Genomic DNA, 25,685 nt, shown 5'->3' with positions numbered 1-25,685 from the left:
GTCGAGAAGTCTCTCTGAAGGGGAGTTTATCCGCAAAGAGCTATTCGGAAGCATCGCTTTAGTGGATACCGACAAACAAAACAGGGAGCAATACGTGGACAGAGCTGAAGCCAGGTGAACAGCAATAGTCGCCCTCAACGAAAGGCTCGGGCAAGTATCCACGGTCGCAGAGAAAGCGAAGGATCGGGATTTAGAAGATAAATACCGCAAGAAAACGAGGAGACTTAGAGAAAAAAAAAAAGATCGAGGCGCAGTCGTCGGTAGTGAGAACTGCATTACCGTTGCCCACCTTTAATGGAGACATAAACGCATGGAAAGGATGACTGAACTCTATCGTTCCGGTTAGGAACGGTAACAACGCAAGGCTCAGGTGGCACGGCACCTTGAGCTGCTGGTAAGGCCATTGTTCTAGATTCCCGAGGACTGGCAGACAAACGCTGTGAACCCGAATGGTCGAGTCGGCTCGCGGAGACCATGAACATAAGTGTTATTTTTTGTTACATAAATTGAAGCCTGTGCTTTTGTAGGCTTTCCTTTGCGGCCACTGTGCGTGTGACAGCTGTTCGCAAACGCTACGCACTTGTGATATATGCCGAAACTTGGTCGCACGTAAAATTAATCTGTACTGGTCAAAAGGAGAATGCGAGTGGCGTTAACGGGCGGGTTGGATCAGCCGTTTGTCCCAAGCGAAAGGAAGTGTGCAACGCTTTGCTGCTACCGTTTCCAGTTCAAATAGACAATAGGCTACTTGGGAAGGCCTATTTCAAAAACTGCTAGAGCGGGACCTCAGACTATGCAATGTTTCGCCCATCCTAGCCGCACCTCATTTTTGTGTACATTTTATTTTGGTTAAATTCTATATGAAGTCTTTGTCTTTGATTTATCATGGTGATTATGTCTAGTTATACTGGATATATTGTATGTGCCTTTAATACCTTTATTAAAAAGCATTTTCTTAGATGTGACACCGTTTGGTACGGTATCGATTAAGCATCCTTGAAATGACTATGAAACTAAGTGAAATTTATAACCTAATCACAGTCGGATACGAGCGTAAGAGTTACCGTCATATCACATGTTCCTTTGGTTTATGTTATTGGATCTAAAAAATTGCGCGAATTCTTTTAATTTCTACCCTTTAAGCTGAGAAAATAGCTATGGCAGCTGCTTTTATGTAGTAGGCACTCACTCACCGCAAATGCTTTTTGCACTCTGGCATAGAAGGGTGGCGAAAGGATGACGAGTTCGCCTCTTACCTTAAAAGATGAGGTATTTGAATAAACACCCGACCATAGCTTAGTGGCTCAGGTTAATATTAAAAATAAAAGGGGAGAGAAGACACATATGTATGCAACTTGATGAGGAAGGACCTCACGAAGAACACCGAATACCCGAAAGCAAGTCTTGGAAAAACAACCCCACCGTCCTGTGTTCAGATGTTTAAGCGCAAGTGACGTAGCTGCCATTTTTTTTAGTGCAATATGGTAATTTGAAGATCGAAACTAATTATCGCCAGGTATCGGATGTGTTAGCTGGGGGAATTCTGTTGAAATTGGGAAGAAATTATTATTATTAAATTTAATTATTGCCAATAAAAATATAAAAAATGGAAAATATCAACAGCACAAACCGAAATTTGAATGTGTTGCGTTCAGGAAGGTCGACGATTTGGACACAAGGAGGAGAACAGCCAGTTAAACTATTAAATTTAACGTTTCTAAGATTTGTGTTTCATATAATTTACTGGGCAATATCAATGGGCTAGCGAATAGAATCTATAAATAAAACCAAAATTTGGCCTGTCTTCCCTCACCAAAGCAAGCGTATACCACATTTTTTAATTAACTGCAATATTTAAAATGACGATAAGAATATTACCTCTGAGCTACGAGCAGTGTATTGGCAGCCTGATGGTAACCGGGTGAAATTCCAGTACTTAGACGGGTGTCACGAATTTCGTTACAAGCATTTGTGGATTTCTGGGATCCTATGTTGTCAATATGATAGTAACAGAATCGGTACCGCCACTTTTTCAAGCTAAAATTTAATTTTTTGTTTAACATTATTTTCATTACTTTCAGGTGTTTGCACCTCTTCGACAACCAAGCGCTCCATTGATATTGTGGCTCTATTGATGTATGTCACGTTCAAAACTACACTGTACGTTTCAAGTTTTTAGAAGGAGTTTCAGTTTCGTGTCTTCTATATCCGATTCACTTTCTAACTCTCTTTCTAGATGACTGTCAGCTTCAACATATTCAATCTCTTCGTTTTCGCTCTGTTCTTCTAGTTCTTTCTCTAGCTCTTCATCAATCTCCTGGTTAAAAAAAAAAAAATTATAAACTACTCTATATGGAAACTCTATAATTCAACAAAATTTTCAAAGGAATCTACAAACCTCTTCTCCTTCGTTTTCTTCATCTTCTCCATAGTCCTCGCCTTCTATATTAACTCCCGCGTCTTCCGCCTCTTCCAAAGGTCTACTAAAAGCAACTTGAGGGAAGTTGTAAATGTCCCCTACCAAAGGTTATTCCAATCGATGAGTGTTATTATTATTTAGATACAAAAATAATAAAAAAACATACAGTTTAAATTTTAAGACGTTCGAGAAGTTCTTTTTCGAAAATGAATGAATCTAGACGGGCAGCGACTAGGACTTTTTCTTCTCGGCGACGGTCACGCCTATTTTGTTTTGTTTGGATAGGCACCAGTTTCTTCCCATCGGGAGCAATATTGGAATAATTAAAATATTTAGGAAAATAGGGTTATTCATGCCGAATAATTGCTAAATGACATTTTAAACACTTACTGTCCTCGCAGTCTCAGTTTTTTCATTATTGTCAGGTATTGGGAGATTTTAAGCAGTCAGTATGCACTTTTGCTTGTTAAAGCCTGGCCAGAACATAAGGTACTCATTAATCTGTCGAAGGGCGTTTTCCAAGCTTTTAGACAGCTTTACTTTTTCCCACATGTTACGGGAAATCTGGTCCTAAAATAAAATAATTGATCTTATATCTATACAAAGTAACATGAACTATGCTTGAAGACCTTCTGAGGCATTGCCCATCTTCCCGGGATATCATAAACAATTTGTATGGCTGTTTTAAGCTATGGTTTCAAATTTGAATACGGCAGATTATGCTCACACACAATAGAGTTCATATTCAAACTAAGTGATTTTAAAATAGGAATTATGTTCCCATTAGATCTCAATGATTCTACTGTGCAATCAACTTACATAGAACTGCTTTTAATAAATATGATTAACGCAAAATGGTAGATGAATTTCATAACAAATAGTAGAACTGAAAAATTTATATGAATTGCAACCTATTACGTTTTGTTTGAAAACAAATGCAGGGTAACCAGGGCAGTGGCAACGGGAATGTTGGAACTGTTGTTGAAATGGGTAAACCCGGAAGCCCATCAAGGCCTGACAAAACAATTGTCGTGCAGTGGGATATTGGTGCTAGAAAGAATTACTGTGTTGGTTATCAAGGAGATTATGATTTAAGGGTTATGCAAAATCAGTTTTGATGTCTTCTGTTGTGTTTTAATGCTACAATTATGGGGATAATGCCCCAGTTGGTGTTAAGTTTCAGGACATTGTACGTGATGGCTGCAAGTGCCAAGGAATCTCAGGAATGAGACGGAAGTGCCGATTGTGTAAAGATTTTGATTTATGTACTTCCTGTTTCACGGAAGAAAAACATGATCTGTTTCACTCATTTTCACGCTATGAAAATGCATCATCATTTGGGTATATTTGCTTCTTTAGTTTTACATAATTCTAGTACCTGTTTTCTATCTTTGAATTCAATTGTTATTGTGAATAAACGGCAAAGCATGCCAAAAATTCAAGTCACAGGTGTATTTTTGGTAGAGCCAAAGTAGTTCGAGGACCTGACTGGGACTGGGAAATCAGGTATGCAAAAATGAATTTTTTTGCGACAGTTGATTTTACTTCTAGTTTTTTTTTCTATAAAGGATGTTGGATGGCTAATGTAGCTTGGGCTTCTAGCTCGACAAACGTTTACCGTCTGAGGTACAAGGGTAGATGGATTTGAGTTGTGTTCATGCTGCCGTAGGGGGAATATTACTATCGTGAAGCACGTCCGGTTTTAGAACTATCAAACGATTTTACCAGCAGACCTTCGGGCGATCCCAGCTCCTCAAGCGCCGTTGCAGCGTTTAGCGTGGGCGACGAAGTCAAAGTTACCGTTGAGGCCGATCGGCTAAGAGAAATGCAAGAAGGACACGGAGGCTGGACTCCTCGTGTGGTGGAGGTACATCGCTGTTCGAATTCATATTTTAGCGTTGTGAGATGGCATTCCGTCTCCTCTTCCCCCGCTTTCCTAGTCGTCAAAAGTGCATAGGTCACGTCGGAACAGTTCACGGCGTCACCGAAAGGAGAGATATTCGAGTTGAATTTGATGGCCGTAACCAACGTTGGACGTTCCATCCGCGAACAATTTATCGTTTATCGGATTTTTCTGTCGGAGTCGCAGTAAGGCTAAACGATGATATCGCACACGTGAAACTTCTTCAACGAGGTCATGGAGTGTCGGTTGATTTAATGCGATTGGTATGTATGATTTTAGCAATGCAATGTTGTTGAAGCATGACGTTTCTGTCAGATGAAATTACGCACAACTCCGTAATATCTGAAAAGGAAAAATAAAAGAAAAAAATAATTAAATCTGTTTTCTAGGCTCCTGGTAAAATCGGTAAGGTGACAAAGGTCTATGACGATGGTGATCTACGAGTCACTGCGGATGAAGAGACTTGGACCCAATCCATTATGTCTTACGCCATTGCCCGGTTCAGCGACAGACCTTCATAACACCATGGCTGCAAGCATTCGTCAAGAACACATAAGTCGGTTTCTTTTTTTTTTTAAATATATTATTAGTCTTACTATGAACGGTGTCTTGAATGTCCGAATTTGAGTTTTTCAAATCTGTTGGCTTCATTACTATCTCATCTGCTTGTGACTGGTCCGAAACAACAGCAACAACAACCACTTTCTCTGTCTCATCCTAGCCATCAGCCGGGAACGTTGAATGAGGGCACTATAGCCGATCTGCTTGTAAGGGCGGCTGCACAGGGTAAATTTAATATCTTCGAACAGTTATTGCTACAGCAATTAGCCTAACATGATTAATACGAATATATTTAATACATTTAAATTCAACATGAAGTCTTTGCCTTGGATTTTGCGTGATGATTATGTCTAGTTATACTGGATATATTGTTACGTTCCAGTCTAATTACTTGTCTTTATTACTTAGCATATAAGTCCTTAAACAGACATATCTAGATTACATAAGCTTAGTAACAATTGGCGAGTATAGTCGGACGTCTTTACCAACGTCCTACTCTATCAAACTTGGTCTCCGGTACCACGAACAGGTACCACCAAGAAACATACCCAGGTCGTCCGTACCAACAACATACATACCCGGACGACCTGTACAAACAACATAACACGATCCACCAGACCGTCCGTCCCAACGACATAAATACCCGGACGGTCTGAACACTAACACAATACAATAGAATAATAGTAACAATAGAAATACAGGTTTAACCTTTAAGATTAGGGACTTCTTTGGGACATCCAGACTCAACACTCTACTACCATGAACTAACTAACTCTCCCTTAAGTCTTCAACAATTCCCTCTCGGTCTTCCTCGATACGGAAGCTATTCGTTGATATCGTCGGTTAATCGACGATTCCGTAACACGGCCTTTCCTGACTCGAGTTTTATTTCTATAAAACCGAAATAAGAGAGATAATTTAACAAAGAATGTAAATGAAGAACATAACTGTAAATTTTAAATGAAAGAAGAGTAAGTTTTTAACAAACGTTTGTTGATTACGACGTGCTTTTGTTGCAACGATCTTGGGTTTCCAATCAAATTCTTGAGGAGTAGGGTTATTTTTTTTTTTTTTTGTTTTTATGAATTGTGAATTTTGTAGGCACGAACATCAGTGCAGTTGGCGGTAGAATAGTTAGTTGTGTGATTAAGAGGGATACAGGTCGAGTAGATGGGGCATCAAAAGCATTTAATGCCGAGCCTGGCCCCGGGGTCCGGCTTTGTCGTTTCCCGACCGTTGAACATCGTTCAGAGGACATTCATGGCGCATATGGCCAGTATTGTTGCATTTAAAGCACAGCCGCTCTCCACTAAGCATGTTTCCGGGCCGTCGATATTGTTGGTTGGAAGTGTTATAGGGTAAGCTTCTTGCATTTTCGTTTAGCCGAATTTTCAGTTCCGTTAGTTCTTGAACTTGTTCGTCTAAACGAATCCCTAACGAGATTACATCTGACTCTTTTACAGCAGTGTGAACTGCATTTGCTGCTAGGACTCCATAATCCCGGATGAAAGCGATGACTGTGTTTGGAGGGTGTTGTAACAGTACAACACGAAATTGTTGGAAGAAAATTCCTTGAATGAGATATGGAATGAAATCAGCTTCGGTCATCGGGTAAGGGCAATGACGGCGAAGTTTGGCTTTCGACAGGGCATACCGAGGGACGGATTCATCTTTTTGTTGAACATGTGTTGTTACTAGTTTTTCCCACTCAGTAAAGTTGTAACGTCTCCGAAAAGTGGAACATAGAGCTGTTGACCAGCCATTCCAATCGGAAGGAACTTCCGTTTCATGTTGCCAGCGCCACTCTGCAGCAATTCCTCGTAAAGCTCCCTTTGCTAAACGAAGTTTGCGATTGTCATCCCATTGTCCCGCCACCGCTTCTCGGTTAACTACTTCAATGAAATCGAGCACATCTTCTTCGTTTTTCGCGCTATACGTTGGAAGGCACGGATTGTCGTTTTGTTCGCGTAAACGATTTTGATCATTCATTTGTTGTTGTAAAATTTGTTGAGTTCTCACAATTTCTGTAAACATATTCATTTGTTCTTCGGTAGTCATTTTTTTTTTTTTTTGTAAGGAAATAGGGGTGATAGCAATAACTGAAAAGCTAGAGAAAAAAAATGAGCAAGACAAAACGTACGATGATAATAACTAAAAGACAATCAATTAGACTGAAATTGTTCAGTTCGGGTAGTCGGATAATTACGACTCTTCAAAGACCCGATCCCACTTCTGACACCATTGTTACGTTCCAGTCTAATTACTTGTCTTTATTACTTAGCATATAAGTCCTTAAACAGACATATCTAGATTACATAAGCTTAGTAACAATTGGCGAGTATAGTCGGACGTCTTTACCAACGTCCTACTCTATCAAACTTGGTCTCCGGTACCACGAACAGGTACCACCAAGAAACATACCCAGGTCGTCCGTACCAACAACATACATACCCGGACGACCTGTACAAACAACATAACACGATCCACCAGACCGTCCGTCCCAACGACATAAATACCCGGACGGTCTGAACACTAACACAATACAATAGAATAATAGTAACAATAGAAATACAGGTTTAACCTTTAAGATTAGGGACTTCTTTGGGACATCCAGACTCAACACTCTACTACCATGAACTAACTAACTCTCCCTTAAGTCTTCAACAATTCCCTCTCGGTCTTCCTCGATACGGAAGCTATTCGTTGATATCGTCGGTTAATCGACGATTCCGTAACAATATTGTTAGTGACTTTAATACGTTTGCTACAAAGAATTTTCTTAGATTTGCCACCGTGCTTACTGTATTGATTAGGGATCCTTGTAATCGCAACAAGAAACTGAGTGAAATTTAAAACATAATCGCAGCCTGGATACGAGCGGAATATTACCGTCACATCACTTGTTCTTTTGGGGGTTTTTTTATTGGGTCTTGAAAAATTTCGCAAAACTTTCACTTTTCTGTCGTTTTAACCGTGTTTGAATATGCACCATTTGATAGAGGACAAGATTCCCTTTAGTGGGAGTGTGCGTCTTCTGAGGGTTGCACGTGGAGGATGGAAAAGTACAATTTCGGAAAAAATAAGAACCACTATAGTGGTTCTTAAATCACTTCTTAAATAATGTCGTTCTGTTTATGCAATCGTTGAATACGGCTATTTATATTGGGATGAGCTTATACCTGTTTTCAGGAGTTTGGAACTGAAATCACGCTCAAAAGAGCAATCATAACTAAAAATTTCATTATGCTACATGTTATACTTGTTGAAGGCTTTTGTTTAGGAGTTACAAAGCTGCAGTGCGATAGTGGAAAAAGGGTCTGAGCGCTACGAAATATTTCGATACAATAGGGGAAAAAGGCCCTTAGCGCAACGAAAGCTTTTGTTGCAATAGATTTCACTAGGACTGCAGTCCGTTTCGTTTTTGTTGACAACCCGGCGCTGCTGAAGACTAGCAGACGTACCTAATCGCATCACAGCTCTTAAACAAATATATAATTTTTTGTTCAAACTATGACGAAATCACTTTCTGTTTAGGCAATAGACGTCTGGATAGATATACGTGACGGAGAATTTCAAACCAGTTCTTAGCCTAATTTCATATTGCTCTATGATCGTGGGTAAATTTGGTTAATGTTTAAATTAGGGTTATCGTTAGCATTGGCATATTTACTTTTTTTTTAGAAAGAAAGGTGTCTAAACGAGTATGCCGTCTTGTCCTTTGACATCTCAGCCAAATGCCTTTTTAAAAGAGTCGTTTGGCAATCACTTCAGCACTAAGAAACACATAAACAGTAACTTCAAAGTGGCCATGACCTTGCTTGGCATAAATTTTGATTTCCAGTTACCACTTGAACGGCAATCTTTAAATGAAAACTGGAATGCACATACATTTGCATGCGCAACAAAAAATGCAAGAAGAAATTTGCAAGAAAAATCGAGATGGCTGAATTTATCGGAAAGAAACACACAAAAGAAAGATAGGGCTACTAGAAATGGGTTAGAACTAGCCAAGTTAGCTACCAACTAGCGAGATGGACAGCAAGAAAAATATAAATCAATAAGAAAAGAAACAAAAACAAAAACAAAAAAACGCAAGATAAATAGCATGGTGTTGTCAACGAACGTTTAATATTCAACGTATAACTCGTCTTTCCAACCGACCAAGGTTATCACCCTAACGCCACGGCAGCAATCTGGCATATATCTGCATTACATGTTTTGTTCATCCATATCGTCTCCAATGGCGGCTTGGTGCAGAACTCGTTACGTGACGAAGTAGAAGGTTGGGCTAGGAACGGGCAAAAAAGAAGGTGACAATTTAAGAGGAGGGAGACAGAAAGCAAACGAACAAAAAGGGAAAATGGAAAACAGAAAGAAACTAGTTTTAGTCCGTGTCAAAGAAGAGAAATAATAGGAAGAAAAGAATAGCTGTTAAACAAGCTCACGTACGACAGGGCACAAGGTCCAATTCATCACGTCAACCGAAACATGTCGCATTGGTCCACCTTATCGGTCAGTTGGAGGTCCTCTCATTTCAAGCGGTCAAACCAAACGCGATCAAATGTATCTGTCGAATGCCTTGTATTTATAGCTATTCTATATATGCAAATGCAGACAGCCAGTAAAGGATAACCATCTGGAGGTATGGCCAGCCAACAAATCGACTTCGCTTTGAACTGTGTATGTGACTGCTGCCTGCGGACATATTCAATACAATGGCCTCTGACGAATCAGATTTTTAATCAATCATTAATCACCAAAGCTAGGTTTAGTCACCGTATACATGACTATAACTTTACAGCAACAGGGCGGTCGTTTGTTTTCAATGCTGCCAGATTAGCGCGATTAATTATATAGCGCAGAAATGATACGGGCCTTTAATAGCTGCAGGTATTTGTACGAAATATCGACTGCTCTTCGTATGGAAAATTCAACGGCTTACTTGATGTGAATGAGCGTATGTTTATGTTGCTCGCAATGAAAAATTATTTTTGGAAACGTGCTTTATAGGGAGGATTTCGTTAGCAATCAAGGTTTGAAATTCTGGAATGATTGATTGATTTCTTGAGATTTTTCTGGTATGTACCCTGAGATTTCGACCCAATTTTGACAATACTTAAAGGACGATATGAGACTTCCGAAGCTGTAATGGATTCGTTCAGCTAGTGTGGTAGTATTTGACCTGACCGGAACACAACATATCGGTACTATTGATTAATGTGCCATTGGCGGGTTTGTTGCCCTCGTTTAAGAAAAATCTTTATAGCAAGTTTATCTCCCACAACGCCATACTCCCTTCATTATTGATTCTCATATTCTTTTATTTTGTTTAGGTATAGGTAGGTATATTCGTTATTTACCTCGAAATAGGGGCATCTTAAAAATTTGTTTTTTAAGCAATTGAATTGGCACATTAAATAAAATGAATCATGTGTTTAAAGAAGAATGAATGTTTCATTTAAATTATATTTTTTGAAATTTTAAAATAATTTCGCAAACCTCCAGTTGCAGAATTGTAAATAAGTAGGCAAAACTATTTTAAACCGAAAAACTTCTTTTATTTTTTAATTACGCATCATCTGGGCTGGCTTTTCTTTTAAAAGTTGTGGATTTATGCTGTTAATATCAAATTATTTTTCCAGGAATTCAAATTTATTGCTGGTCGCGAAAAAAGGGATTAACCAACATACACCCGTGCCTACTAGCCCCACTTTCCCCTTGTTCCTTTATCACAGTATTCCTCCTTTCGAATTTCGAACAAAACCGCCAAAACGCCATCTCTGGAGCTAAACATGCGTAGCGCAGTTGCTATGAAATATGGACTGCTTCTGATGTACTATACTATTTATGGTACTAGTAACTTTGAGCCTGTCCAGAGTCGGGGAATACGTGGCACTAACATATTTTTAATGCCCTTATTTGCCATTTTTTTGTTTGTCGACCCTTTAGTCTTCGAAACAACTTTAACCCTTTAGAAATCGAAACACTCCCTATCTGTAACCGTAGACCCGCCCATTGCCTCTATCCGCCAAAATGCCGCTGTACTTGCCCGCTAGTACACCGCAGTAAGCCATCAGTAAATTCCGAGAGATCCACGGATGGGGACTTGACCAACGGAGTTTCGCAACAGCGTTTTATACCGTTGCGCGAATTAACCCTGGTCGTGACTGAGTATCTCCGTATCTTTCTAAAAGTGGGTGCCGGGTGAATCATCCCTGTGAAGAGATAATCAGTCTTCTTTTCCCCCGCGACAATAATAATAACCTTAATGTTAATCACTATTCTATAATAAAATAAAATAACAACTTTTTTTTTAAATTTTTTATATTTTGTTCAGGCCAAATTACACAAACAATATTTTTATTGAATTGTGGTCGAAAGTAGAAAAAGGTTAAGTTGTAAGAGGTGTAGACGAGATTGACTCTGATTTTTCCTCTGTCAGTTGCATAGGAATCTTCATCCGGAAGGTTTCTGCAATTAACTTTAGAACTCTCAGTTTACCGTTTGTATCTTGCAGTGAATAGATTTATTAAATTTAAGCACTCTAATGTCATGAAGGATATCCGAGAAAACATGCAAAATACCTGTTTTCTCAGCAGGGCCTGCTTAAGGCGATTTTTCTTTATCAGCAATACTGGAGAAAACGTGAGTCATTTTTGATTTTAAATCATCGTCCAATTCCAGTCCGCTGAGATTATGAAGTATTTTCGCGAACACGTCCGTCATGGCTGTTTTCATACGTAGTCCCGTATCTGGTGTCTTTTCGTCACGGGCAACACTGGAGAGCACGCTAATCATTTCTGATTTGTGTTCGACGTCCAAATCAAGTGCTTTCATGCCACGAAGGATTTTCGAGAAAATATTCAGCATGCCTATTTTCTCGGCAGAGCCCGTTTCAGGTGATTTTTCTTCATGAGTAACACTGGAAGGCACTTTAATCATTTTTGATTTCTGATCATGTTCCAATTCCAGTCCGCTTAGGGCACGAAGTATTTTCGAGAACACTTTCGTCATGTCTGTTTTCCTAGTAGTTTCCCGTATCTGGTGTGTTTTCTTCACGGGCAACACTGGAGAGCACGTTAATCATTACTGATTTGTGTTCAACATCTAATTCAAGTGCTTTAATGCCATGAAGGGTTTTTGAGAAAACATTCAGCATGACTAGTTTCTCGGCAGGGCCCGCCTCAGGTGATTTTTCTTCGTGAGTAACACTGGAGAGAACTTTAACCATGTTTGATCTCTGGTCATGGTCCAATTTCAGTCCATTGAGGGCTTGAAGTATTTTCGAGAACACCTTCGTTATGTCTGTTTTCAGACGTAATCCCGCATCGGATGCGTCATCTTCACGGGTTACCCTGGAGAGTACGTTAATCATTTCTGATTTGTGTCCAACGTCCAATTCAAGTTCTTTAATGCCATGAAGGATACTTGAGAAAACATTCAGCATGTCTTTTTTCTCGACAGGGTCCGTCTCAGGTGATTTTTCTTCATGAGTAATGCTGAAGAGAACTTTAATCATTTTTAATTTCCGATCATGGTCCAATTCCAGTCCGTTGAAGTCATGAAGTATTTTCGAGAACACCTTCATCATGTCTGTTTTCATACGTAGACCCACATCTGGTGTGTGTTCTTGACGGGTAACACTGGAGAGCACGTTAATCATTTCTGATTTGTGTTCAACGTCCAATTCGAGTGCTTTAATGCCATGAAGGACATTCGAGAAAACATTCAGCATGTCTCTTTTCTCGGCAGGTCCCGCTTCAGGTAATTTTTCTTCGTCAGTAACACTAGAGAGAAATTTAACCTTTTTTGATCTCTGTTCATGCTCCAGTTCCAGTCCGTTGAGGTCATGAAGTATTTTCAACAATACCTTCGTCATGCCTGTTTTCATGCGTATTCCCGCATCTAGTTTCTTACCTTCACGGATAACACTGGAGAGTACATTAATCATTTCTGATTTGTGTTCAACGTCCAATTCAAGTGCTTTAGTGTCATGAAGGATATTCGAGAAAACATTAAGCATGTCTTTTTTCTCGGCAGAGTCCGCTTCCGGTGATTTTTCTTCATCAGTAACACTAGAGAGAAATTTAATCATTTTTGATCTATGATCATGGTCCAATTCCAGTCCGTTGAGGTCATGAAGTATTTTCAACAATACCTTCGTCTGTTCTCATACGCTGCCCCGCATCTGGTGTGTTATCTTCACGGGTAACACTGGAGAGTACGTTAATCATTTCTGATTTGTGTTCAACGTCCAAGTCAAGTGCTTGAATGCCATGAAAGATATTCGAGAAGACATTCATCATGTCTGTTTTTTCGGCAGGGCCCGCTTCAGGTGATTTTTCTTCATCGGTAAAACTAGAGAGAACTTTTGTCATTTTTGTTTTCTGACGGTCAAATTTCACCCTGTGGAGTTCAGGAAGAATTTTCGAGAGTGCGTTCATCATGTCTGGTTTCATACGTAGTACCGCATCTGGTGTGTTTTCTTCGCGTGCAACACTGGAGAGTACAGGGCGAATTGCTTTTCCCATGGTCCCCAATATTACGAAGAACCCCACTAAACAGCTGACTGCAAGAACTCTCGACACTGCCAAGTAGCATGTTGAACACTTAACCATTTTCGATTTTTGAGTTTGAGCAGAATGAGATATCTTTCGGTCATACGCGTTTATCATGAAATGCACCGCCGATTTGAACCCCGTAAGTGTAAAATCTTGAGGTATTCTTGCATTTTTTCCAAAACACCAAGACATCCCAAAAATTTAACATCGAATTTCAGTTTAGTGCCTATAGTCACATTAAGTTCAATTAGGTTTTATTGAAAATTTGATGTAGAACAATTTGAAAGGACATCAAACAAAGAAAAGAGCTATGCCTAGTTGTTCCAAAAGGATGAATGTTCAAACACGGCTAGGGAATCAGATAATCAGTAAAATAATCAGCAATAAGAAAAAATAAACAGTTTTCCAATGTTGTGCAACAAATAATAATAAGAAAATAAATGGTTCATGTATTGGTAAAACACCAGAAATAAAATTTGAATTTCGATGGTTTACCGTTTTTAGACATTTTCCCATAAAAATTCTATCGCAAGCATTGGTCGATGACTTGCCAATAGATGGCGTCTGCAGACAGTTTGTGAATGTTTTTCACGAATTTATGAATGAAAAAATAATAAAACAATATTAATGAGCAGTTTTTAAACGTTTAATTAGGTAAGTAATCATGTAATTAATTGGAAATGTTTAGAATATACTCACAGGAGACATGAATTACTATTATTTTTACACCGAAGTGGTAAGCTACACCGTATAATAAATATCTGTCATTGTCAGCTACCGTAAAACATGGGAGACTCAGTTTTAGCGCTCCGCCTGCTCTGTGGAAAGGAAATTAAACAGTAGAACTCCACTTTTTCACAACAGCATTCTGCTCTTCCTCAAAAATTTCGGGATAGCGACGATTGCCCTCTTTAACAAATGCCCCCCTGGTTCTGTAACAGTTGCCCCCCGACTTTTGCCCCCCAAAACTAATGCCCCCCCCCTAACTAATGCCCCCTTAACTAATGCCCCCTATTCAACATAACAATAGCCCCCCTTCCATATGCAATATGATAGACAATAAGTAAAACAGATTTTATTATTGTCTTCTGCGGGTACATCGTCGACTGGGAGGCGTAATTGGGGAATCACCGTCTGCTGACAGGTGACGGGGTGCGTGAACGATACGGCGTGGGCGACTGGTTACAGGCGTTATTTCGAAGGATCATGATCATTGTCGGCTGGCTCGACTGTAGGAGAAGCGTGGTTAACTGCAGGCGCTCTAACAGTTCCAGCCAAGAATCGCCTTCTGGGTTGAATTGTTGCCCTTTCAGTCGAGTCGGCTTGGTTTTGTGTAATCAGCTGAAAATATAATTCAACGCCATTAAGATAAATTATAAGTTACAAATTAAATGCGAACTTACGATCTGGCTCAGTTAAATGCCTGGATTTTTTTAGAAAATCCCGCATAGAGATGGAAGCCTCAATAAAATCCTTTTCGTTTTTTGATATGACCTCATTCCGTTTTCGCTGCGAAAGGGGTTGTCTTCTGGTTGTTCGTAGATTTTCTGACTCGGCTAGGTAATCGTGAGCTTTAGAATCCTCTGCTTCCTTGATAAAATCTGAAAAATATGAATTGTTTAAATTGTCTTTCAGAATTGTACATATTAAATGCATTTAAAAATATGCTAACGCCCACACTTACAGATGAAATCCCAAACACTAAGATGGGATTTTCCCATGCGGTCATTCAGCCACTGGTGCCACGATTCCACCAAATTATTGGTCCGGTTCACCAGGCCAAAAACACTGAAAACTTGCGGAGAAATTTCACCAATCCAGTAGCTAAGGAAATAGTTGTTGAGTTGCTTTATTCCTGCCTGAATAGCTGCACTTTCACGGCGGAGAACATCATGATAGTAGGCTTTTATATTCTGTTGTAAAAAAAAAGTGTAAAAATTTCGAAATTTCAATTTAAAATGTCAGGCACTTACTTGATAACCAGCCAAAATTTCATCCGACGGCAAAAGCGCTAGCGCGATAAGCTCCTTTACGTATTTCCCAATAACAGCGCGGTTCTTATAGGCACACTGAAGGCCATACTTTTGTATCCTTCTCCAGATAGCCTGAATAAAATTTGATTAATTAAAATGCTTTCAAAATATTTAAAAGATAAATATACCTGAGAGTAGTGAAAGAAGCAACCAACATGTTGACTTCCATGAAATGCGGCCGCCATCGAACCTTGAATTGCTGCCTCATAATCAGACATTATGAGATCAACCGAAATGTAGCGCTCAGGATGAAGCTCATCAAAAATATCGATTACTTTCGCTAGCACAGCATCATAAAGGATGCGTGATTTTCTAGTCATTAGAATGTACGCAAATGGGAATGCCTAATGAAAAACTTTGGTAAAATATCAGTTTACAGCTTAATTTTTTAATAGTTATTTACCAAATGACCCCTTGTGATGTGGATAGTGAAGAGCTGTTTGAATAATCCGGGGACTGTTCGGAAAGTTGCGTCAGCTTGAAGTTCGGTCGCTTCACTAAGTTCCGGCAGTAGCGTCGGTGATAAAAAGACCAATGCCTCTCCCTCAACCGTCTTCACCAGGCCTCTAAAAAATCTTCCACCACCAAAGGCATCCCTTTACAAGAAAATAGATATTGAAATTTTCTTAATAGTACTAATTTTTGGCATTACCTATAGTCCTGATACTCTTCAATCAATCCAGCTATTTCTTCTACAGTCTTGGGTATTTGTGGTTGCCTTCTCCTTTTTGATCGCTGCATCCGACGCTGCATTGCATCACCATACCCAATGTTAACTCCAGCATTTCTTTAATAAAAAATTTTATGATTAACATTTAATGATTTCCGCAATGAAGATGGACTTACTCTCTCCGAACGGCGTCAAACACAATCCGTGGTTTACGGCGATCCACAGCAGCAGCATCAGCACATGCGTTGACTACACGAAGCAACTGCTGTTCTTCCAGCTCGAGTGGATGATTATGCTTAGCATCACCGTGTTTGCTGAAAATAGCATCTTCAAGTCCCGACTTAACTCTCGCCTTGCACCCACCCTGAAGTTTCTTATGGTACTTGCAGTGATATATGTTGTGCTTGGATCTGAAAAATTAATTAATTTAAGAATTACTGCTCAACTATGCTTTAATACAAAATCAAAGTCTTACGTTTTCTTCTGTAGATGGTAAATAAATCCTTTCTCGGAGTTGTAACGGGTACCACTGTATTTAACTCCTTTAACGGGTTCAACCATAGGGAACTCGTCTTCTTCGTAAGACATTTTTAAAATTAAAAGAGTAGAAATATTAATCAGAGATGCGCAAGATGTGCTAGAGAAGAATGAATTGACATTTGTGACTTCCTACTTCCTATACATAGGTTTATTCGAAAAGGTTACAAAAATTACATAAGTCGGAAACCAATAAGATTCAAAGAAGGAGAAAGGATGCAAAAAACAAAAAATCGGCTGGAACACACAAGGTAGGTAACTACAAACAAGCCTGTTTGCTGTGACATCCCCAAGGGAGCTGTGAGATATCCGAAGCGCGATCAAACGCATTACCCGACGCGCGATCAAACGCATGACCCGACGCGCGGATTGTTTATTTTACTTTTATTTTACTTACCTTTTACTTTCCATTTATTATTAAGTTTAAAATACCAGCACTGTAAGAGCAACATTTTGTCATACAACTGCTTAATAATTGAGGGCATGGAACTAGATGACCATGTTCTTCCTCTCATTTCAAAGCAATGTAAATAAAAAAATTCATTTAATTATTTTATAGCTGTTGAATGCATTTCGCTATCTAAATATTTGGTTTAACAAATTTCTTCACACTGATACACCATGCACTTGGGTCCAGTCTTTAAGAAAGCAGAGAAATAAAGAAGCAACAAGCACAAAACAACTAACCTCAGGATGGAATCATCGCGGCGCCACCGGCTTTTACACCGGCTGTATTGCACTAAGCACTCCGCTATCCATGGTGGATGGCTAGCTCTAGTGGGCCCCCAACCAAATCGGACATCTTTCCATAGCACCCGGCGACTAGGTGGATATGGCGATTATCTTCATCGATCGGTTTCAGCAATGACAATTACCTGGAGGTCGCCCGACCATGTTGCCATGACTGCACCAGATTCTCGTCACTACGTCATACCCTGAGTACCGAGGTACCCAACCGGGAATTGAACCCGGAATTTTTTGGGGGACCGAAGATCAGGAAACCCGTTGCTCTACCATCTGAGCTATTCTTCGATGGCATAGTTGCTAAGGAATAGCCAACCGTGCAAAATTGCCCACCGAGATAAACATGAGAAAAAAAACACCACGAAGATATAGCCAGCCGGGCAAAAATGGGTCAATTAAATTAATTGATGATTGGTACCTACCTCCAAAGTCCGATAGATCAAAACATAGGAAACACACACACACACACACGACATTCACCACTACACTTTGCAATAGCAGACAGCAATATATTATTTGATGACAGTATCGAACAGGCCATTAGCAGACGCCAATAACAATGAAAACAAACACAAGGTAGTTGCCAATAATATTTTATTGTAGCGTTCGCTTTTTGTACAAGACAGTTAAAAACAATAAATGGGGGTCAATTGTTATATTTGACAGGGGGCATTAGTTAAGGGGGCATTAGTTAGGGGAGCATCAATATTGGGGGGCAAAAGTCGGGGGGGCAACTGTTACAGAACCAGGGGGGCATTTGTTAAAGGGGGCAATCGTCCACATGCCAAAATTTCCATGATATATCGTTACACGTTTGCCGTCCTCTGCCCACGTACACATTTTACCCGGTTCCCTGAAGTGATACCACAGCCAATCGATGCTGGCAAATGGATTAGTGTAGTGTAGAGTGTGCAGTGTAGAGATCGAAGATGTGGAGCAAAAACAGCTATTGTATTCTTATGTATGATCTTGGTCTGCAACACAATATTTAGTTCCCATGAAAATAATGTAAAACTATTTTAATAACTATTTTGCATTTAGGGATGTTTTGGGAAAGGAAACCTTTCAAGGAGCTCACAAAAATTTTAAATCCTCTGAAGTAAAAACATAATCGATAATAGTTGTAGCAATTGTAATTTACATTTCGCAATGACTAATTATGCCTAGTTTTTCAGTTATGTTAGTGAAACTTGAAATTTGATGGTTGAAGAAGCATTTTTCCCAAGCTGTCATTGGATGTTTACAAATAAAATTGGAAGAAAAATTCTTGAATCTGGATGAAATCGTGGATTTGTTTATGAAAACTACCAACAATTTTTTGTCTCCGGTATGACAACATTTTTTTCAGTTGCAAATTCAGTTAACTTCCATCAAACACTGCTTTAAAAATTTGTTTTGGTTTTTTTTGCACTATATTTTCTATACAGCTAATCAGCAAGCAAATTTTTTAAACTGTAAGCTAGCCTAATCCTAACAAGTTTTTTTAAATTAAAATGTTTAGCCACATGCTTTATTGCAAAGGTTTTACTGACAAGTGTCATATCATAGATATCTATCTTATCAACATTTTCGATTGTCTGGTTGGGTAGTCCGATCAGGTCTTAAGTTTGGCGGAGATTTCAGTATGTTATGTTTATTTAAACAATTTTTGACTCATAATGATGGAATTGATTTTCATATAATCCTATACAAACAACGACCTGAGTTTCATCATGCATTATTTTCAGTTGTAGTGCGTGACCGGAATATGTCTAATGAAAATATTGGCAGTTGGATACAACTTTCCACTGTAAACTGTATTACACAATCTGTATCAAAGGTGCACTGAAAAGTAAAATTTGTTTCCTCATATAGTTTTATTTAATATACTTAGGTTTTGCTATTTTTGGCAGGAGCTTGTACTGTGTGATGTAGTGCCTATGCATCCTGTGTCTAAAGGTGCGTCTACACTAGAAGTTTTTACGGAAAACTTACGGTCATACAGACATACTGAATCGATACAGACATACGGAAAGCTTATTCCGTGCAATCTACACTAGCGATTTTCCGTAACCGTATGCCTTTTTGCCTGTATGTCTGTAAGAAAAAAAGTTTGAAATGTTTCAAACTTTTTCCGTAAGCGAGAGCTTCCGTAAGCTAAAAATAAGGTTCAACCAATCAGAATGAAGTATATATTTTTAAATACTTTTTATTAGTACAACAACACATAACTGCAACATTGTTTGTTGATGTTCGTATCCCACAGTTTTCGTGTGTATTTAAAAATTTAAATTTGAAAAATAAACGATATCAAAAACATGGGCCTAAACTATCTCCAAACAAGAAGAAATCTCCAAAGAAAATAACAGAAAGGTAAATAATTGAATTGTATTGGTTGCTTTTGCTCAGTTTTTGTAAAATTTTAATATTTTTTAGACTGAAACTAGAAACACAAGACATTGAGAGGTTCATTTTGTGTATAAAAAATCATCCTGTATTGTATGACACAGCATTGCATGATTACAAGAACGGACAAGTTCAAGCACAAGCCAGGGCAACAATTGCAGCCCAATTTTATTGCAGTAAAAGCACCATTACAATAATGCATATCAAACTTTAATCGTGGTCCTTTTTTGTTGCATTTACAGCCCCTGCTGAGGTGAAGGATACATGGCAATCGTTCAAAGATAGGTACACCAAAGAAAGAAAGATGTTGAACAAACAGCCACCAAGTGGATCACATGCAACTCCTTCGAGAACTCCTTCTTGGTTCTACAAACAAATGGACTTTTTGGACAAGCACATTAAACAGCGACAGTATTCTATGATGCTAAAATTTTGTTTAAAGAATTTGATTATTGACATTAATATTACCATTATATTCATCAGGCGACAATCAAACTGTGGCGATACCAGTGATGTATCAACAGCTGAATGTGCAAGTGTTGTACGGAAGGAAATGCCACATGAGGTGATTGAAATGAACATAGAAGACATTGAAACCGCACCTGAAGGTTTCCAGCCTGACGAAATAGAAACGTTCTGCATTTCTGAAGAGTATGCGCAGAACTCAGCAGCGCCCGATGATGAAGGTTAATACAATTTCTCCTGACAACTATTGTGTTCATGCAGAGTGAATGAAAAGCTAATATTTTCATTTGAAACAGATGATGATTGGATGATCTGTTGTACTATTGATAGTGGACATGTCATTACATGTCCACTATCAATAGTACAACAGGTGATACCAATTCCACGGCGTCCGCTAGCAATGTTGCAGATTTTGATCGTGATGTCTTCAAGACGCCATCTCCAGCTTGTAATAAGAATTCGACATCATCAGGAAATGGTAGTTGATGGTTGCAAGTCATACATTTGTCAGTATAACTCGATTGCGTCATACGATCATTGTAGGTGTTACACATGGATTTTCCGAAATTGCCAGCCCGTCAGGGAAAAACCATTTAGAAAAAAACGCAAGCTAGAAGACGGTGATGCAGCTTTGCAACAGTCAATGGTGAACACTCTTGATGCCTTGTCGAGCAGTTTGAGGAACAAAACCAAAAGCGTACAAGAGGATGAAAGGTCGAAAACGCGTAATAATGATCCAGTTTACGACGAATTGTTGCAATACTGCAGCAATTTTGCCAGGCGTTTAGCCGATATTCCAAATGAGGAGTCCCGTGAAAGAATTAGATACGCAATGGAAATGGCCATGTTTGAACATAAATTTAAATGATTCATTTGTTTTCTTAAAGCACCAATGCGCTCCTGCGCGTGTGAACACAGATCTCATTCTTGTCAAGAAAGCTTAATTGAATAAACTTTCAGCAACAACATTAAAATATTTTCATAAACAATTCTCCAGGTAATTATACTCATGTGGCACACTATACTCATTTTGTATATAAAAATAATACATAACTGGTGGTTTACAAAAAAACCTGTAATATTGAAGGGTGTAGACGAGTCCACCTACGACCTTCATGAACTTTTTAAAATCAATTATGAAATTTCAAGTTTGAATATTATGAAACGTATATGACAGATTACCAAGAGGATGTTTCCTTCGATGTTGACGTTCCTTCATCATTTTTCTTATCTTCCACATAAGTGATAACATCAAAACAATTTCTGTGGTTTCAATAAGCTGGTCTAAACTAAGATCCATGGCTTATAATTTAACAAAATACACAGTTAAGCGAATACTTCAGGAAGAACAAAACTTCGAGACTTGTTTCATCAACACTTGAAACAGACAGATTTGAATTGACACTTATTTGTTTTGAAAACAAAGTTCGCCTAGCGGGATGTGCAGGAACTACCAAAAGGTTGCTCCGCCTTCTATAACGCCCATTTTCCGTATGATGTCTATAAACCTATGTGCAGTATAGATTGCGCTACGGAAAAACTGAAATAGCGTGACAGTAAGACTGTATGCCTTTATGCCTGTATGACCGTAACTTTTCCGTAAAAACTTCTAGTGTAGACGCACCTTAAGTTAACCACTCCGGAATGTCTTAGACATTTGAAATTAAATGTTGTGGTCCTGAAGCGATGGGTTTCTGCACAAGAATGAATAATTGATTAGCTTGTAATGAGCCCTATCAGATGTGTTGAACAACTAAGTATTGCAACTCTGGGACTGAATGAATGTAGCAGCAATGAAGGAGTATGTAACGTACCGAAATAGTTTGTTGTGTATGTTATTGCCATTTGTAGGTTTCTCTTCTCCATTTTTTATCGGTTTTATAGAATGATGAACAGGTTTATGGTCCAAACCTTAATGGGCTGAATATGGTTTATCCATTTTTTTTTAAGCGTCCCATCGACGTACAAAAAATAAAGTGTAGGCGGGAAATAATTGTTGTATCTTGTATGTATGAAGATTTTAGCTAGTCATTGACTGTATTTTTGGTGAGAAACATTTGGCAAAGCTAAAAGACACACTGTAGTCAGAAAAGAGGTCTTTTTCTCTTTTTCGAAATCTGTTTTTCTTAGTTAATGTCGGTTGTTAACCGCGATTTCACCATTCTTTTCGTTAACGCAGCATCGCCGAAAGACATGTTCCTGTAGCTGGCATAGGGTCATAATATGGGAGAAAAGACTGTGGAGCTGCATTAGATAGAAGTGTTCCAAATATAATTTGCGGCCAACTATTGATGGAACGGAGAAGCCTGTAGCTGAAGTTGGAAGCTTGCATGAAAAAGTCATCATGTCGAAATAGAAATAGACAGTAGCGGTCTGTACCTTGATAAAGGCCGAAAAATCCGGCACGGACATTTCAGGTTTATTTCATACCTACTATTATGCCATTTATTTACTCACGCAAATAGCTGGAATAAATTGCGCGGAACATAACCCAAGCCAAAATTGCTGTGTTCTGACATTTTTGGTGGAACATTTACCATATTCTCGTGGCAATTCAGTCAATCTTCTGCAATCATCGTAATTCAAAAACTAGTTTTTACAAAATGCAGCTTTGTATTTGACTTTGAAAAAGGATACGACTCCCATAGAAACACCTTTGAAAGAAGAAGAAGAATTTAATTTTAGAATATAAGTTGAAATTTTTTTGTCTCAATAATAGGTCTCAGTAAACTTATATTTAGTAGAGAAGAGTGAATTTTGTTAGCTAGGTGTTTTACTTTAACTGTATTTTCAACTTATGATATTGAAATATTATAGTTCGATTCGATTTACATCTCACGATTCTTCAACGCCAAAAGCAGCGGAAAAACTTGCCTGCAAGTTGCCTCTCATCAGGGTCACACTGAACTGGTTGGATTCTTGTTGTCCAAAGGGGCCTCCATGGAAATCGCTGACGGTAACGGCGATACAGCATTACATTATGCCGCTTTTGGTAACATTATCATGATTTCCCTGCGTTAAAAAAATTTTATTGTTGATATTATTCGTGACAGAAATCAGCCCGAAGTTATGGAATTGCTCATTAAAAAAGGAGCTGTCATTGACAGTACGAATCCTGGGCGCTGCACACCTTTGCATGCCACTGTAAATAAGCAGTTCCCTGCTTGTGTTTAAATGCTCCTCAAATACGGATGTGACGTCAATGTTCAAGTACGAATTTCATAGTCGTACATTAATCATCCCTGATAAGGGCACGTAAAAGTAATCTCCATTCGCCTTTGAAATTGAACTAGGATTCATACGGAGACACGGCCCTGCACTATGCAACCGACAAAGAGAATGCGGGTATTATAGAAGCTTTAGCTTCGTCATCAGCTCTTGATTGTACACTGACGAACACACGAGATTTCAATAGGCTTCATCACGCCGCTCTGAAAGGGAATTATGTGTAAGTATGGAACAATGGAACGAAATTTGTTTCATACCAACAGTTAAACATCTTATGGTGTTTTTTAAGCACTGCGGAGCGCATTTTGATGCGTAATCGACAGCTGGTGGATTAGAAAAAGGATGAAGGATTCACCATCCTCCATTTAGCTAGTTTGAATGGCCATGTTCAGGTTGGCGGTTGTTCGTTATCTGGCATTTCCTTGGAGCTCTTTTAAAGCGTTTCTGCGTAATTTTTGTTTTAGATGGCCAAACTGTTTTTGGATGGCCAGCGCTGCGTTGATCCACTGAACAACCGGAGGCAGACGCCCTTACTGCTAGCGGTTTCCCAAGGACATGCTCCTCTTGTCGACCTCTTAGTGGAAGCCGGCGCCGATGTGACGGCTGCGGATGAAGATGGTGATACGGGTATCCACGTTGCCTGTCTCAAGTTGCATTCACTCCAAGGAGAACCCAGCATTACGATGTCACCCAACAAATTCAGTGTAGGTTTCTTTTGAATTTTATCTTTCATCGAAAAGGATTTTAACAAATATTTCAAATCAAGATCCAATAATGTTTACATGCGAATGGCCGAAATCCAACTCATAGGTTAGCGATGGCAGTCGCTTGCTACTTGATGCAGCTTGGTTGTAATCCCGAAGTCCGCAAACGCAGAAACAAACATGCGTAGACTTTATTGCTGACTCCTCTGTATGGGAAACGTTGGTGAGTTACGTTAACCATTGAACTTGGTTTTCATCAGCTTCGGTTGGTGGCGAAATTGCTACTGAGCCTGATTCAGTCGTCATTCCGTGCGAGACAAAAATTACCGCTAAAGGGAGGTCGCCCGATGAATCGTGGCCACCTTCCGACGGCATTGAATGCATCGTCTGCTGTGAAAATCCGCCGGATGTGTGTTTTGAACCGTGTGGCCATGTGCTCAACGGATGAAAAAATGTTTAAAATGCCATTGTCATTGATCTCCAATTGATTCTAGGTTAGTAAAAATCGTTTCTAAAGTTTTCTTGAGAGTCAAGTTCACTTATAGCTCATGTTGAATTGTGTTTCATTTCAACGTTGTGCCCTCTTGAAGATGGCACCCCAACATCAAGCCAATCGTCTCAACAGCACAGCAAAGATCGCTTTAAAAAGTGGGTTGTACATGTTCCATTTGTATGGAACGCCGTATGAATCCCACATAGCACCGGGCTGTCGTTAAAACATCCCGAGGATGTCCGATCGTCCCGAGTGTGGAGATCCCGAGGAGCTCTTTAGGTAATATTTAAGACCCGTTCCTTTCGTCCAAATGTCCGGGACTAGTAGTATCTTTAAGATAACTTTCAAGACAATATGCGGACAAATTTAAGTTTCATTTTGATGTGTAACGAAGTCACCAAAATACAACTTTTAATTATATTTTATCTTCATTGTTTGTTTTCTTTATGTTAAAATTATATATTATGTTTGTTATGCATTATATTTAAAGTATACATTATAGATATAGTAATTCAAGTGTCATTGACATTTCCTTGAATTCTATTTTTATATTATACTTTACATCCTGCTTATTGCTGATTGGATGAGTTTCATGCGTAGAACATCGCGCCATACATTTCCATGAATACGAAATGGTGTTGCGTGAGATATTCAATAACTTACATCCGGAGCTCATCCCTAGCAGAAACTTTGTGTCCAGATGGGGTCTGCGTCCGCGATACTCTAATTTGAACTCATTTTTCCGGACAAGTTTGCGTACTGAATACGGAATCAATTTGCTTAAGTACTTTCGGTTCGTTGTCTGGTACTAGCTTAGTACAAATCCGGTTTTATGGACGCAAAAAAGAAGCGAAGCGCTTAAGTCCCTAGTACCAATGTAGGGCTCATTTTTTACTGGTCTCTTGTACGCTAGCACGAAAGCCGAGCGCTACAGCCCGTGGTACGAGTATTATACTCGTCTAATACTGGCCTATGTCCTCAA

General features: G+C 39.1%; 1 protein-coding gene and 2 pseudogenes across 1 annotated transcript; 2 read left to right on the top strand and 1 right to left on the bottom strand.

Moving 5' to 3' along the window:
* Nucleotides 1–3,354: 3,354 nt before the first annotated feature.
* On the top strand, nucleotides 3,355–24,687 carry LOC130693092 (E3 ubiquitin-protein ligase MIB2-like; annotated as a pseudogene).
* Nucleotides 15,503–16,735, bottom strand: LOC130693893 (uncharacterized). Its single transcript, XM_057517110.1, has 7 exons — nucleotides 16,623–16,735; nucleotides 16,324–16,557; nucleotides 16,130–16,264; nucleotides 15,881–16,073; nucleotides 15,721–15,821; nucleotides 15,606–15,676; nucleotides 15,503–15,549 (listed from the first exon to the last, which is right to left on the bottom strand). The coding sequence occupies exons 1-7, from the start codon at nucleotides 16,733–16,735 to the stop codon at nucleotides 15,503–15,505; spliced, it is 894 nt and encodes a 297-aa protein (XP_057373093.1).
* LOC130693896 (uncharacterized) lies at nucleotides 18,224–19,467 on the top strand (annotated as a pseudogene).
* Nucleotides 24,688–25,685: the final 998 nt, after the last annotated feature.

This window comes from Daphnia carinata, chromosome 3 (assembly GCF_022539665.2).
Source record: "Daphnia carinata strain CSIRO-1 chromosome 3, CSIRO_AGI_Dcar_HiC_V3, whole genome shotgun sequence".
NCBI classification, from domain to species: Eukaryota; Metazoa; Arthropoda; class Branchiopoda; order Diplostraca; family Daphniidae; genus Daphnia; species Daphnia carinata.
This window is presented reverse-complemented; position numbering and strand designations above follow the sequence as displayed.

Excerpts from the sequence above, each read along its gene's own strand:
- LOC130693893 (XM_057517110.1), bottom strand. The coding sequence starts at position 16,735 with ATGTCTTACGAAGAAGACGAGTTCCCTATGGTTGAACCCGTTAAAGGA. Across the intron at positions 15,822-15,880 it reads ACATCACAAGGGGTCATTTG|GCATTCCCATTTGCGTACAT; the intron begins GTAAATAACTAT and ends GTTTTTCATTAG. Across the intron at positions 15,550-15,605 it reads GCTTCTTTCACTACTCTCAG|GCTATCTGGAGAAGGATACA; the intron begins GTATATTTATCT and ends AATTTTATTCAG.